The 17,317-nt window shown below is 33.8% G+C and overlaps 2 protein-coding genes across 3 annotated transcripts; both read left to right on the top strand.

The window, feature by feature from the left end:
• The first annotated feature begins 8,821 nt into the window (after positions 1-8,821).
• On the top strand, positions 8,822-10,201 carry LOC140866099 (limonoid 7-O-acetyltransferse-like). The gene has a single exon (XM_073270997.1). It carries the CDS (start codon positions 8,822-8,824, stop codon positions 10,199-10,201), a length of 1,380 nt encoding a protein of 459 aa, XP_073127098.1.
• A 1,833-nt stretch (positions 10,202-12,034) lies between these two features.
• On the top strand, positions 12,035-16,698 carry LOC140874684 (uncharacterized). 2 transcript variants are annotated; one of them, XM_073278041.1, is made up of 11 exons: positions 12,035-12,445; positions 12,922-12,979; positions 13,062-13,172; positions 13,409-13,546; positions 13,784-13,853; positions 13,943-13,998; positions 14,204-14,329; positions 14,697-14,836; positions 15,777-15,849; positions 15,934-16,008; positions 16,154-16,698. In XM_073278041.1, the coding sequence occupies exons 1-11, from the start codon at positions 12,297-12,299 to the stop codon at positions 16,463-16,465; spliced, it is 1,308 nt and encodes a 435-aa protein (XP_073134142.1). In that variant the 5' UTR covers positions 12,035-12,296; the 3' UTR covers positions 16,466-16,698. The 2 variants fall into 2 exon arrangements, with proteins under 2 accessions (XP_073134142.1, XP_073134143.1); XM_073278042.1 differs by having other exon boundaries at positions 12,381-12,445; positions 12,922-12,983.
• Positions 16,699-17,317: the final 619 nt, after the last annotated feature.

Raw genomic sequence — 17,317 nt, 5'->3', positions numbered from 1 at the left:
GGTTCACTACTAAACAATAAGCATCACTCTCATGAATCGCCCGTCGGACCGACCCCTAGCTCCTCTTCATGTTCAGCTACAAAATCATCAATGAATGCATAAACATCCTCGCTACCTGCACCATTCAAATATAATGAGTCGAAAGACTCAACAAGAACATGTATAAAAGATCTTATTTAAACTTGATGAGAAAGGAAATAACATGAACATGATTTAATGAAACCACAATACAAAACATTGGGGGTGATGAAATATGTATATTTGTGATAACCGTCATAAGAGCACATCATAATGTTTCCATTGTACAACAAGCATATGACTTTCACCCTTTAACTTTCATTTTTTGGATAGCCGCTCCGGAGATCATCACAAAGAGAATACCCCATGTAACCATCCCATGAGTCATAGTTGGATAGCCACTCGATCGGTAGCTCATCCCGAAGTGCATACCTGTAATGCCCCGATTTTATTATAATTGAGTTTAATCGAGATAATCAGGGTTTTCAGTGATTGAGTATTGTTTTGTTATTTAGCAGGGGGTTACTTTGCAAGATTGGAGAAATAAAGGACTGAAATGCAAAATTTGGATTTTTATATATATTAAGGAGCAAGTTGACCAATCATTGGTCATCTCCTTCCTCCCCTACTCCCTCTCTCGATTTCTCTCTCCCCGAAAGCCATGAGAGGCGATTTCCAAGCCTTTCTTTTCGTTCGATTCGCTCGATCTGACCGTTAGATTTTCATTCCGAGTTGAGATTCACGATCACCACAACGAGGGCTCCGTTTAGACGTAAGTTTTGCTTCGATCTCTTGAACTTCGATTTTGTTGAGTTGTCAGAATTTGATAATTTTGGAGTATGTCGTTTTTGAGCTAGTATAGATCGTGTATTCGAAGTCGGTTTGGAAAAAGAACGAAGTTTGGATTTTATATGATTTTAAAGGCATATTTTCGAAAATGGTGATTTTGATTGAGGTTGGATTTGAGTTGTTTTGATGGATTGTGATGATGATTGAGTTATTGTGATGTTGTTGGATGGTTTGTATTTTCCGGATAGTTAGTTTATAGCCGTTATGCCATCGAAATCAAGTTTGAGTTATCGGTTTTGGTTCGGTTTGATTTGTATATCGAATTTGATTGAGTTTGAACTCCGAGTTGATATCGAATCCGTGTCTCGATGTTTTGACAGTTGATTAGAGATTGGAATTGGAGGACTTGGAGATCGGTTACCAATCGAAGAGTTGGAAGACGGTATAGATTGTTTGATTTATCGACTTTGAGTTTCGAATTGTTTAGAGTTTGAATCGAGTTTTCTCTTGTTTGACAGGATTGATTGAAGCTTCGAGAAAAAGGTAAAAGTCGACATTGAAATGAATGGGAACGAATACTCGAGATCGACTTATTCTCGAGTTCCCGAAAATCACATACCACTTGTTTATTTGCTTGCGTGAACTTGATTTAGTTATTGATGCACTTGCATTCATATTGAGCCGACTTTCGATTCGTTTTGAAATGAGACGTTTTAGAGAGTTATATTGAAGTGGCTTTGGATTTCGAGTTTTTCCAATTGCCAGAATACTTCTTATAGTTGCTCTGAAGTCTAGGGGATCGAGTTGATCGACTTCCACCCCGAAAGGGTGCGTCGGTGAGTTGTCGTGAAGACTTGACCCTGGGATCCCAACCGAGTACCGATCGATTTTATGATTATCTGAATTGATAATCTCGACTTTTAAATCCATGCATTCATTCAATATCATTTCGATGTTATGATTTATGTTGACACATTTCGATTGAGGTGTTTATTTGATATTGAGTGCATGTCTTTTTTACTTAGGAATTATATTTCTAACCGGATTACTCCGGCTGTTGTCTTTGTTTTGTATGTGTAACTTGGCAACAGGAGGATCAGGAGCTGGACCGAGTCGTCTTGGTTAGCTTGGGGATGAGATTGATAGAAGTGAGACTCCGGGTCGTAGGGTCGAGTCTATTTGGAATTGTATTAGTTTTGTTGAGTCGGTGGAACTCATTTATGAAACTCGACTGGTTATTGTATTTTGGGCAGAACCTAGATTTGGTATGTTTTAAATATTGATTTGTATTATGTTTGAACTTGGAATGTTTAGAATTGCCTTGTTGGTTGTTTGCAGGCTCCTCGACCCCTCTGCCCATTTTGCCTGCGCGCGGGCGAGGCAACACCTCGCGCGCGCGCAAGGAGTTTGAGAGGCTCGGGAGATTTTTCCCGCGCGCCCGCGGGCTCCCTTCTCGCGCGGGCGCGAGTATCTCCGCGAGTCTCTGTTCGTGTAGCCTGCGCGCGCACGAGGTGATGACCTCGCGCGAGCGCGAGGCTTTTTTTTTTTTTTAAAAAAAACTTTTGATTTGTTTTCCGTGGCTTATTGTGTTCGATTATGATTAATTATTCGAGTTTAGAAGATTAGAAACGGGGTCTCACATTAAGTGGTATCAAAGCGATAAGATTCTTGGATTTGAACTAGAGTGAGCGGGGTAGATCGAGTCCGCATGAATTGAACTCTCGCATGTGATTGATTTATTTAAATGATTATTTTTAAATACGTGCGAGCATGCTTTATTGATTCTTGAGTTAATTGAATTACATGAGTTGTGATTTAATTTATAAAGCATGAATTATGTGATATATATCTGTCATTGTATATCGTTGATATTCATGAGTACTCAGAGCAGAGTTTTGGACACCGAGGTTATGAGACACTAAAATCTTAAATGATTTGGCTTCAAAACTTTTAAACCGTAACTATCATCAAAATTGCTCAACTTCTTCAAAATCTCAAAAATTCATTTTCTTTCAATTAAATATCAATTTCTCACCTTTAAAACTTCCAATAACATCATAATCTTCAAAAGAATCATTATTTTCTACACATCTATCAAAAACTTGTCAAAAACGACCACGCTTCACAATTTCAACACTTCATAACTTGATACTCATAATTCCATGCTTCTTCAAAATCATAAACCATTAAAACATGCACATCAACATATATTTTGATATTAAAATAATTATAATCTTGAATGGGTTTCAAAATCTTAAAATACTTGTTGAAAAGCTTGCCTTAACCGAAGATGGAGTTGATCTGGAGTCTTGGCAACGAGTTAACCTTAGCACAACCGGAATTCGAAATCTTGGACTTACCTCGGATGAAAGAATAGATGAACAAAATGAAGAACTAAAGGAGTGGAAAGGAAGGGGAAAAGTGACGTGCAAGGAAAATCAATGAGGGAGAGGAGACAACACATTAAAGGAATGGGGAATTGAAATTAAAGATGGGGTAGAGGAGTAGATAAGTGTGAAAGAGGGGAGTTAATACAATGCGTGTGTTGACTACATAAAACGTAGTCTGTCCAGAATATCCCAACCAGAATAATAAAATTTTCTTCTCCCGATGAATAAAATAAAATGATACCAATATTATACTCAAAATACTCGTAGAATTATTTCCTATGATCTCGTGCGTAGGCTAGTCTCGTTTTCTCAGTCCAAGATTAATTCAATCATGAAACAATTAAATTATTTAACAAGGCATAAAAATATATTAGGCATATACCTAACATCAATTAATTTAAATCATAACTTTATACTTCATAATTAAAGTGCACAAACTATTAAAATCATTTAACATAATAAATAAATGTATATTTTTAAAATATGAATTATTCTCTTTTAAATCGTTTACACAACACATAAAATTATTTAATTAAAAATAACTTTTAAATCATAAATAATCAAATGAAATAGCTTAAAATTCATTTAAAATTCTTGAAATAAATCATGAATAGATTTATGGATTTTTCGGGTATTACAAGTAAGACTTGTATCTCAACATTCACTGGGAACCAATGAAACATCTGACAGATTATTGAATACAGCTGTCATTGTGCCTCCTAGGCCAATGATCCAACCACTCATCGAGAGTGTTGATGGTTGAGTTCCTCGAGATAGGGTTGAAGCCAGCTGCAAACACCATTAAAAAAGCACAGGTGCAACAAATAATGGACTTAGTAAGAGTAAATCATTGTGGGAAGTGAATGGTTCTGAGATCATTTATAAGGAGGAACCTGATCTTTCCAAAGAATTGCAACTAGAGGATCTTGCATTAGCATCATCGCAAATGGAGTCTCATCTACCTCAAGTTCAACATCAACTAGAAGAAGTAAACTTGGGAGATTTGGATAATCCAAAACTTGTGTATATCATTCCTTGCTTGACGATGAGTTCAAAATCAAGTTGAAGGAACTGTTGACAAAAATTTTTGGAACATCTTATTCCTATTAAAGATGATTTCAAGTCATAAAAACAGCCAGCAAGGAGAATTTCCAAGAAATTTGAAGCAAAGGTGAAGGAAGAGATAGAAAAAGTGGTTAACGCAGGGTTCACTATACCAATCAGATATACAGAATGATTCTCAAATGTGGTTCCCATGGTGAAGAAAAATAGAAAATTAAGGGTATGCATTGATTTTAGGGATCTCAATCGAGCCACTCCGAATGATGTCTATGTAATACCCATAGCCAACATACCGATGGATTCAGTGACCAACAATGAACTACTATAGTTCATGAATGGCTACTCTAGGTACAACCAAATAAATATTGATAAGGGGGACACAACAAATACTGCCTTCAAATGTCGAGGATCTATTGTCACTTTCGAAGGTCTTGTGATGTCATTTGGTCTAAAACAATGCTAGTGCAACGTACCAACGAGCAATGAATGTCACTTTCCACGATATGATTAACCACTTTATTGAAGTTTACATTGATGATATTATGATAAAGTCTAAAAATATGGAGAATCATGTAGATCATTTGAAGAAGAGCTTTGAGTGAATGAGGAAACATGATCTCAAATTATCCATTGAAATGTGCCTTTGGAGTCAAAGTAGGGAAATTTTTAGGATTCTTGGTGCACCGGAGAGACGTGGAAGTGGATCAAACAAATCCAAAGCAATCTTGGAGGCCAAACCGTCAAAGAACAAGAAAGAATTACAGTCGGTAAACTACCTGAGAAGGTTCGTTTCCAACTTGGCAGTGAAAACTCAAGAGTTCTCTCCGCTATTGAAACTCAAGGATACCGAGGCATTTATATGAGGATCTCATCGTAAAGAAGCTTTTGTAAAGATAAAAGAGTATCTAACCAAACCACCAGTATTGATGCCTCCAAGGTCGGGGTTCCTTTGAAATTATATATTGCAGCCGTTCCAGAATCAATAGGGTGTTTGTTAATCCAAAATAATGATGAAGGCAAAGAACAAGCTATATATTATTTAAGTCGTTCACTGAATGATCGGGAATGTAAATATTTTGCAATTGAAAAGTTATGTTTAACATTGTTTTATGCATTTACTAAGTTGAGGCACTATTTAATTCAGTCAATAGTATTCGTTGTGTCAAAAACTTATTTGTTAAAATATATGCTCAATAGACATGTATTGTCGGAGAGAATAGGTAAATGATCATTGGTTTTAGCAGATTTCACTTTAGTTTATTATTCTCAAAAGTTTATGAAATGACAAGTCATTGCAGATTTTTTAGCTCACCATCCAGGTTCTGACGATTCAATACCAGAGGAGTGGAGATCTCCGTCTATGGGGTAGAAGTGCAACCATGGATACTAAAGTTTGATGGATCCAACACAAAAAGAACTGCAGGTGCTGGAGTGATGATCATATCCCTCACTGGAGTGGAAACAACTTTGTCCTTTATTTTGGACTTCCTATACACCAACAACAAAGCATTGTGTTTGTCAACGTAAGGGAACATTTTTAAACTCATATAGCAAAATTCTTTAGCTTTCATATGTTTTTTTCTTTCAAAAACCTGGACATTTGATTATGCTATGAATCAAAATACAAATAAGACAATTAAAATGTAAAAGAGATATTTTTAGATTTATTAAAAGTATATTAGATACTCTACCACTATTTGAACAGCATGAAAGAAAGAATTTTCATCATCATCATACTTCCTGTTATCCAAATATTGAATTTTTCTATGGTTCAACTTGTAGCAACAACAACAAAGTGATCATCTAAATGGACTAGCACAAAAATCTGTGTTTCCAAAAAATAATATAACTTCCAATTAATGAAACATTATTACTTAAATATAATAAATTTCAAGTAAAATATAATTCTTTTTACCATGCCACAAATATTATAACAAATTAAAAAATAAAAATAACATCACGAACACCATATTCATAAGGTGGATATCATCTTAACATATAAAAAATCACAAGAAGCTATACATTGAATTTTAGAAAAATTATATTTTTAGTCTTGTATGTTTGTTACCCTGCGATTTTAGACATCTATATTATCAAATTACATTTTAGTATGTATCTTCTAATTTTTAGTGATTTTAGTGTTCTTTCATCGAGAGTGTTTATGTCTTGTAAAAATATTAAACTTTCCAAAATTAAAAATATATAGCACACTAATATTAAAATTTGATAACATAAAAAATTAAAATCACAACGAAAAAAATACGTACGCATGACCAAAAATGTAAATTTCTCAGTAAATTTTCAAAGCCTTATGAAGATCATAATTAACTATATTTGGTTTTCCTTAGTAGCCTTTGTTAACTGAGAATATAAGACATCCAATCTATAATTGCATATGTTATGATTATATCAAAGCATCACGACGATAATAAAACTATGAAATAAAATCAGTACGAACACCAAGATATACATGGTCCACATATTATCGGTTACGTCCATGGAACTACTCCTAATATTTATTATACGGAGAAATATTAGTGTATGCAAAACACTTAGTGTCAGTTTGGATACAGAAACATTTTACTTTTAAAAAATATTTTTTAAATTGAATTTTAAAAGTAATTTTTGAGTAAAATATAAATAGATTGAAAACGCTTTTTTACATTGGGTTATAAAAAATCTGAAAAGCTATAAATACGAGTTTAAAAAAAACACACTTATTTTGGTTTAATTAAATTATTTTACTGCAAATATATTTCTAAACACATTTGAAACAATACAAGCATTTTTTAATATATATATATATATATATATATATATATATATATATATACAAATTTTTTTCTCTTTTGATTTCTTAGTCTAAACGCACTTTTAATTTCATGTGTATATCCCAAACCCCAAGTATAACCGCAAAAATAAATTTTCTAACTCACACAAGAAAATACTAAAAAAAAACCCTTTATTTTTTTTCTTTTTCTCTCTCAATTTTAGGATGATGGAAGCTTCAAACCATGGTGTGAATTCCTAGGCTGCGTTTACTTGCTATGATAAGCATAGGATTATATTAATAATCATATGCAATCAAATGTTTACTTGTTTTTTGAGGGTCCGTATTAACTCATAAAGTTCATCCATATTTACCTAATTTAAACTTTAAACCTTGATGATTTATCACAAATAAATGGTGTGATAAATAATCATTTTTAAATAATTATGATTCCAATTGAAAAAATTACAAAAGTGTTCCTTAATTCACTTCCCAAAAATTTAAATATTTTAGTGTAATTAACTCATAAAGCCGATCCATATTATATAGCATGGATATAAAATTTAAATATTTTAAGATATATTAATACATTTTATTTGATTTTAATATACAAAAGATCCTTTTAAAAATTATAAAACATGAATAAAAATTATAATAATTTATTATATGATTAATACATTTCATTAGATTTTATACTTATTCATGGGAAATTTTTTTTAACTCAATTTATTAATTTTTGTTTTAAAAAATAAATAATATTTATACTCAATAATTTTGGTCAATTAAAATAATATACTTGTGGATTAATAATAATTTATATTTTTTAATAAAAATTACAATTCTATTTTCCAAATAAAAACTAAAATTAAGATTATATATTATATACAAACAAATGACAAATTTGTAACTCGTCACTTAATCATAATATCAATCACAAAATTGATCCATCAAGGTAAACATGTGATTTCTTATCCAAAATTGTTCAACATCCTATTAAATTAGTTTAATAGTCTTAGTATTATTTATCTATATATAAATAAAATAAGTTTAATGGATATAGAATAATAATGGATAAACAATAACACGTTTACTTCGAGTTATTAATTTTGACATTGAAGTAATGATTGGTGGATGAATTATAATTTTACCCTTCACCTATTATTAATAATCTTATGTTTACTTTTGTATTCATAAAATTTGGATTAGATTATTTTTAAATATTTTAAATAGGGAGAGGGTAGATCATGTTATCTATGGATTTTTTTTTTTCAAAAATAATGATAAAGATGAGTTATACTTAGAAGTATGAAGTATGAGATATCAAGTCAAATAAGGGTTAAAAAAGGTGAAATGACGGGCTTTGAAATTTGAGAAAAATTGACTTTTTTCAAGTAAAACAGAATGACAGTGGATTAATAAACTCATCCTATTTTTATCAACGCAGTCTTACAATATTTTCCATCAAATACGGCAGCTTGGTCAAGAAAGTTTTTCTTTATGTGCCATTTGAATTTTCTCTCCAACCTTATGTCATCATCTCATACACTAAACATCATAATCACTCGGTATTATACGTACATAGGGTCGCATAGTAATAGAGACGTGATCCTATAACATCTCAAATGACTTTAGATTGGGAGATTCCTAACAAAAAAGACAAAGATGTATAGCATCTTTCCCCTCATCACATCTTTATAAAATAAGTAAATAACACTCGACCTACATTAATAATTCATCACTCACAAAATTTGATTCAATATAATCTACCAATTTGTGCATTTGTCCCGAGATAATGGAGATAGAAATCATAGCCAAGGAGATGATAAAACCATCTTCTCCCACACCAAATCACCTCAGAAACTACAAACTATGCCTTTTAGACCAGTTGATTCCCGCTGCATATGCTCCCATAGTACTCTTCTACCCAAACCAAGATGCTGCAGCAACCCATCTTCAAGTTCTTGAAAGGATAGCTTTGCTCAAGAAATCGATATCAGAAGTCCTGTCCCGTTTTTACCCGCTCGCTGGTGCGATCAAGGACGACGTTTCCGTTGATTGTGATGATCGTGGGGCTTGTTTCACCACAGCTAAAGTCAAGCACGCGCTGTGTGAATTCCTAGAAAACCCTGATCTTAAAGCTATCGCCAGCTTTCTCAGCTGTGATGAATCTTACGTGACGAACATCCAGGCTAGTTTGTTCGAATGCGGCGGAATCGCCATTGGATTATGCATTTCACACAGGATTCTTGATGGCACTGCTTTAAGCACGTTCCTTAAAGCTTGGTCTGATATTGCCGCCGCAAGTTCGTCCGAGGAAAGGCCTATGAAGAACATCAATATCTATCCCGATTTTTCGGCATCTTCTCTTTTCCCCTCTAATGATTCACGGCTCAAACAAGCATCCATGGCGATGTGGGGCTGTCTATTCAAGAAAGGGCAGTTTGTTACCAAGAGATTTGTCTTCGACAGGCTAGCAATCACAGCACTCAAAGAAATGGCAACCGGCGGGGACGGGAAATGCGCCGCCACCAGCGTCGAGGCGGTGTCCGGTTTCATTTGGAAACATGCGATGGCAGCTTCCGAAGAATCAAGATTCGGTACCAAGAAACCTTCTCTCCTAACACATGTAGTGAACCTACGCAAAAGGGCTAGTCCAAATTTGTCCGAAAATTCTTTAGGGAACTTAATCTGGATGGCTAGTGCAAAGTTACATTCTTTATCTGATAATGATGATCATCATCGAAATCTTGGATTGATCTCTTGCTTGGTGGATCGTGTGAGGAAATCTATATCGAAGATCGATGGCGATTATGTCAAGAAAATACAAGGCGATGATGGGTTTATCACAATGCACAAGTACTTAAAAGAGATCGAGGAGTTGGGGTCGAAAGATGTTGATTATTATGGGTTTACGAGTTGGCGAAAATTAGGGTTCTATGAAGTTGATTTTGGGTGGGGGAAGCCTGTTTGGGTTAGTAGCATTGATTCAAGTGGTTATTTTTTCATGAATCTTGTTATTTTGATGGATACAAGATGTGGAAGTGGGATTGAAGCATGGATGACTTTGGATAAACAAGAAATGGATGCGTTGGAACGTAATAAAGAATTTCGAGCACGCTGCTCGGTCAATCCGAGTCCTCTAAGTATTGGGAAGGATCAGCACAAAAATTGATCACCGTGGAAACTTATTTTACAAAAACTTCGATAATACAGTCTCACGGATTAGTTTTGTGAGATTTGATCACTTAAATTTGTGCAGTCATGAAAAATTTTTATTTTTAAAACCAAAAATATTATTTTATTATTATAAATATAGATATGATTAACTTATATCACGAATAAATATATGTGAGATCGTTTTTTAAGATACCTACTCAAATTGTTTATGTTGTTTTGTTGTTGATACATCTCTGATAATATTGTCACATGTAATTTTTTTATTAGTGTGAGAAATTTATAATTATGACGTTGTCAGAAAAATAAGTTTGACCAAAATATTCCAATATCCAAAATGTATGCGTGCAAAATGTAAATTAACCGCAAAAAATTGTGAGGTCGCGACACGTGAAAGAACACTCAATTTATAATAAAGAAAGTCACGAATTGGTAGAAATGAAAGTGGACATGTTAATAGCGGAAGACTCATAATTTTGTTAATTAAAAGTTAAGAAATATTTCCCAATAATTTCCCAAACAATTTATCAGTTTTGTGAATGTATTTTGCGAAACGAAGAAAACGGCTTATTTGAAATTATATTGTGGGACGTTTTTTATGGGAAAATATGTTTTGATACTCTCTCACACATTCAATTTTTGGTCTGGACAATTAAAATTTTAAGTTTGTTTCGATTCTTTAAATTTAATGTTTCGATTAAAATCTATAACATCAAAAAATACTGAGATGACTTTTTACACATCACATTAGTTATTAAACCAAAATAGCCGACTTTAAATCAGTATATCAAAATCAAATTTTAAAAATATAATAATTTATGAACCAAAATTAGACAAGACATTTGGCCAGAAAATTATCCTCCCTTTCTTTTTAACTAACATTGGAACAATAATAAATGGAGGCAACGTTATTTTATGACAAGGGGCCAAACATATAACCGAATTAGGTGAACAATGATTGGAGAACAGATTTTTAATTTAGCTGGCAATTCAGAGCAGAGTTGTGGGCAAGAAATGGGTGTCGTATACGAATTTATGTTAGTATATTTGAAACAGAAATAGAATTATATTCATTACAATAAAAAAAACAATCACTTTTTAAAATAAATAAATTATTATTATTTTTAATCAAAATCTTCGAATCATGGAAAATATAATCAGATATAATTGGATTTCTAGCGAAAAAATCTCAAGTTTATAGCTGTCTTTAAAATATTATAACGCAACAATTAACTAACTGAAGATATTATTATATTATATTCATATTATATTACATTATTTTATTTTTTATTTTATTTTAAATTTTAAATATATCAGTTGTCGGGATCAACAATTAATGATTGTAATTTTATTCATTACTTAGTCAAGCAATCAAATAAAATTCCAACCACTTATAAATCATCTTGTTTTAAAATATCACATTTGAGACAATTTTTTTTAAGTACAATACAATTTTGTTCTAAATTAACATTACAAACAAGATTTGAGTATAAACTCGAGACGTGTTTATGTCAAGCAGAAAAAATATAAAAAAAAAATTCTAAATTTATCTAAATAAATTAAAAAAATTACCAAAAAGTCTCAAAACTCAACCTTAGTCATTAAGCTAGAGCCCTATCAACGAAAACAACAAAATATTTCAATATTTAATGGTAACAAACTCGACCCTCACAAAAATATGGCTTTCATGTGACAAATCTTTAATTTATTTCGACTTATAAAAATTATTATTTTTCAAGGTAAATATAAATGACAACACACTGCTACTACTCTTCCCTTCACAAGACAGCGGTTAATAAATAATTAGTTATCAAATGGTAGATATAAGTCCTTTGGTAATCATCAAGTCTCAACTGTTAGCCGTACGATCCATCACCCAACCCAGTAGGGAGAAAAATCAAATCAAATCAAACAGGGGAAACGAAAATAAAAATCCTGAAGAAGACAGGGTACCTCGGTTGAATCAACGACTTCGATTCATACAATCGCCAACAACTGCCGCACAATCTCAGTGGAATCTGGAAAAATCTTCAAGAGATGAAATGACAAGGCGGCATGGTTCTTGTGTTCTTAGCTTAAATCGACGAATTTAAATGGGATTTCTCGATTCCCTTTCAAATCCTTGGTCTTCTCTTGTTCTCGCGTCATTTGTTCTGTGTGCTAATCATTTCTCGATTGCTGCTTATGGAAGATCGAATAGCACTGAAGTCACCCCCATCAATAGAGATCTATACCACACGAGGTAATTGTCCACGCTCTTTTTGTGCTCCTAATTTATACCTTGGCTTCTAAATTTTTATAGTATGGTTCTTGTTAATTAACGATATTTGTTGAGTTAGAATCAATGTTTGAAAGGAATTTTGAGTTTTAATAATGTCGATTTGACAGTCTACTAGTCTGGATTCATTCAATCTACTTTTTCGTCATCTGGTTATTCAATTACTAGCAAATTGGGTCTCAATTTTGTCTCCATACACAGCATGTAGAGCTGCTTGAAGCTACATTATCATGTATATTTTTATCTTGGTACTGAGTTTATGTTAATCTCAATTTTTTTTGCCAATTAGATACTTCGTCTACCCTTTATTTAGCTCACGTTCACCTGTATCTCTTGTCGGGGAACATGTTACACTGTATTATTGCTGTGTATTGCCATCAATGTTAGGCATTATACTGATGTCTCAAAGTTTTTTTTTTTTTAAATTAATTTCGTTACAGAGGAGCTTTATTGGAGGAAATAGAATCGTTGGTCTATCGTCATCCTGACAAGCTATCAGTGGGTATCATGCTCTTTTTTGTGTCCAAATTTATGTTTAGTAAAGATAGAGTTCTCTTTTGATAATCTTTTATTTTAACAGATTGAGAAAATCTCTAGCAAGAATAAAGGCTATGAGACACATATGACTATAGTTACTTATTGCCGTAATCAGAAAGGTTGTGATGACAAGGGAAAGCTTAGAATCCTTCTCGTAAGTGTTCAAGAATCGAATTTGTTTTTAGCCTCGTGTTAGTTGCAACATGCATTGAAATCTATTTTTGCTGCTCCTTTTTTGAAATAAGAAAATATTGGCAATAGATGTATCTAATTTCTAACCTTTGCTAAATGCGGTTGTGATATCGGTGTTTTCATAAGATGGAATAGTGTTTACAAGTTCTCAGATTGATTATTGCTGGTGTTCTTGACAGATAATTCCTTGTATTCCAGAGTTTTGGACAGCATGCTAGGGAGCTTATTACTACTGAGCTAGGGCTGAGGATCATTTCCATTCTGAGTGAAGAGGAGTTTTTACCCAATGTTGATCGAGTCACATTAAATAAAACTCTCGATAAGCTTGTAATAAAGGTGGTTATCATTATCCATTTGTGTGCATCATATGTAGTCGATTAAGCACATAATATTCTATTCCAACTTTCAAACTTCAATCACCTGCATAATGATTATTCTAAGTTTTTAAAACTGCATCGGATTGCTCAATGGTGCATCTTTTGTTTCTTTATTAGAAGAACAATGGTGTATCTTCTTTCCGGAAGTCTATGAGATCTAATGTTCTATTGCATTGCTTCTGCACACATCTGGCAGGTTGTACCGATGGAAAATGTAAATGGCCGCAAACTTGTCGAAGATGGAGAGCTTTGTGAGAGAAGGAACGGTATAGTTGCTGATTTCACCGTATTTATTGTAAAATGCCATATCAGTTTCGGTGCAAATGTGAAAATTTGATATTTGAGATTATTCCAGGAAGAGGAGTTGATCTCAACAGGAACTGGAGTGTGGATTGGGGAAAAAAGGAGAAGGTATGTGAATAGTCTCTTCGTCGTGAAGAATATGTGCTTATAACAACAGGGTTTATCGCTGTCAAATATGATGTACTTTCTGAGCATTTTTTTTCCTTTCCCCTTTTTAAAACTCGTCAACCTTTATGTTTGTGGTAAATTTATCAAAATAATGTTGTTATGTTCCTTGTGTACTGCAATGTGCTAAGTTCTCTCTCATTCTTAGGATTATGATCCATATGAAGAAAATCCCGGGACTGCTCCATTTAGCGAGCCTGAGACACAAATTATGCGAAAACTAGCTTTGTCATTTGAACCACATGTATGGGTTAATGTGCACTCTGGTATGGAGGTAGGTCCTGGCTGTTCCTATATTTACCCATATCTGTTTTCTCGTCCAATTGCTTGAGTGAACCACATGTATGGGTTAATGGGCACTCAATTGCGTGAAGATAAGCCATTTGTCGTTCAGATTCTCTTGTAACTTTACCTTTTTAATTGAAGCATAGATCATTGCTAAAATTAGTGCATTTCAGCCGGCCATTGATTTGGCATTATGTTTGCTAACGTATGACTTATATGACCATTATTTGTTTTTCATTAATATTTGAATGACTAAAGGCTTGTGTTAAAACGTTTTATTTCTTCGGCGCCTCATTCGAGTTTAGTATATACTCGGAGTCAACAATTTTGCTTATGGATTTTTTTCTATGGTTTAGGCTTTGTTCATGCCTTATGATCACAAAAACACAACTCCAGATGGAATACCCTCGCAGATAATGAAATCATTGCTTAAAGAGTTGAATCATTTCCACCTGAAAGACCACTGTTTAATTGGATCCGGTGGAGGCTCTGTCGGGTGTGTATTTATAATATATTAACGATTTTAGCTTCCACGTGTCTTATTTTTATTTGCATTTTCAGATAGGGCAAGTTTATTTCTAAGCATGCAAAAGCTTTTTGAAACCATCTTGACTGCCATGCCTATCTCATATCCAGTGGAATCCTACCGAGTACCGATGACCTGAAAGTTGTTCTGCTTTGATTCTTTAAATCCAATATTGATCACATGTTAGAGGGGGCAAGATTTTCAGAAGCATCATGCTTGCCTTTTCTTGGTTAGATGAACCGCTCTTTGCTTAAAACATGATAAAATTGGAAACATTTACAAGAAATTATTCAGTTTTCATAAAGCATCATACCTGAAGAATGCTCTGCGTGGCACAATCCTTGCCAAGTGGTTTCATGCAAATGTCTGTCAGAGATACCATTGTACCAGAATAGTTAGCTCTGATCGCATCCACCTGTTGATCAAAATAAGTTATTTGGCGATATTTACAGAATCTGATTCTGTCCTGAACTCAATGACTTATGTTTAATGTCAAGATATTTTTCAATGCAAAAACCGCTACCAGGTGTTATACAAATTTCATCTACTGAATAATTGAAGCGAGGGCCACAAATTGTGCATTTACACAGACCACCATGACAAAAATTCAGAGTTAGACTCCTAGGTGCTGTAATTTGCTCAACGGTCAACTTTGTTCCAAATATGACTTAATTGGAGTCTTGCTTGTCTCAGACGAATTAGATTTGCCAAATGCATTCATGATCAGCAGAATCACCTAATTCTGGCAATTAATTACATGCCTTAGCTACTCATAATTTGTTCCAGAGCATGCCAATCCAACACTATTGTCCAGTATAAAACCTGAGCAGAACCATATTGTGAAATATATTCACTTATACCATCTACTGTTTTTACTTCCGCTATTGAAATCTTAGTCATGTATGCACAGGTATCTGGCTCATGGTACAGCAACAGATTATATGTATGATATTGCCAGGGTACCCATGGCTTTTACCTTCGAGGTGTGTGAATGCCTTGTTGTGTACTGTAATTTACTCTCTCCATATTTTGGCACCTAATATCCTATGTGCTAACCCCCTTGGCAGATCTATGGAGATCTTAAAGCCTCGTCAAAAGACTGTTTTAGAATGTTCAATCCCATCGATCTCACCTCCTTTAATGTACGTAACACATATTTACATCGCCTCGCACCACCACCACCACCCCCCCCCCCCCCCAACAAAACCCCAATTTTGAGATTTAAATTTTATTGCTATTCCCCAAACAAACTTCATTAACTCAACTTGTTTTTATGTTGACTTCCAGAGAGTTCTCAACAACTGGTCCGCTGCAATCTTCAAGATGTTCATCATAGGCGTACAGCAGATGGATGAAATCCAGTCTAAGGCAGTCGCCTCTAGTTTCGACCAGTGGGTGTCTATAGACGACTATCTGAATGGATATCTAATGCAGAGGAAAAGCAGATACGGGAAGAAGCTCGAGGTGCTTGACCTCGGAATGCAGGAAATCAGAACATATTTCAGGTTGTTCTTATTGTCTTCTGTGCTCCTGATGTTCATGTTTTGTTCGAGAATATCAAAGAGCGCCCGTCCTATCGTCTCAGCTATATCTTTCTGATCATGTAGCTATCCTTAGATTCGCTGAAGTTAGATTTTCGATTTTCATCTCTTCATAAAAATTTTGAGGGGGGAGGGGTTTATTTTATCCACATTGTATATTATGCATTTTGTCGAACTGATGTATTCCTTTCTGTACATACGATCTTCAAAAACAGCTGCTAAAGATAGCAGAACCTGCCATTGATAAGCCCAGAAATCATTCATTGGTACGAAATTGTGTGTTTTTGTTAATGTGGTACGATGTGTTTGATTGATTGACAATTGGGATTTGTAATAATCTTGTTTCTGAACCGAGTTTTGTAAGGTTGCTGCAAGAATGCAAGAGTACCTTAGGTTAATATTTTGTGATTGGTTAATCGTTTCGGGTCAAGTAGGAGACATGTCTTCTAAATTTAACCAATAAGACCATATAACAGAAGTAGTTGTGTCAGGATAAAAAGATAGTATAGACTCTACTCTATTATTTATGGTATGATAATTATTCGGTTGATATTTCATTGGAAACTCATATAGTTAGATCACGTGCATTTATCATATTTTATAAATTTCACACGACATGTGTTACACTGTTGGGTGTCCGACGATTAAGATTTCATCATATTACATATGGAGAATCATTTAAAGAGAAATCCCAGATAAGTAATGAGATTTATTTTTCAGATTAATAATTAGATTTTAAGTACTGTATACTTGTGATGGTTTTCTTCTCCCCATGGATATAAAGATTAAAGATTTTATAAACTCGTAACTTTATGGAGTGCTAGCAGCTCACAACCTCGAAGACATATCATTTTATGCTTTGCACTCACATTTAAATTTTATACATATTTCACGTTTAGTAAAACACGCC

This window comes from Henckelia pumila, chromosome 1 (assembly GCF_033568475.1).
Source record: "Henckelia pumila isolate YLH828 chromosome 1, ASM3356847v2, whole genome shotgun sequence".
Lineage (NCBI taxonomy): Eukaryota > Viridiplantae > Streptophyta > Magnoliopsida > Lamiales > Gesneriaceae > Henckelia > Henckelia pumila.
This window is presented reverse-complemented; position numbering and strand designations above follow the sequence as displayed.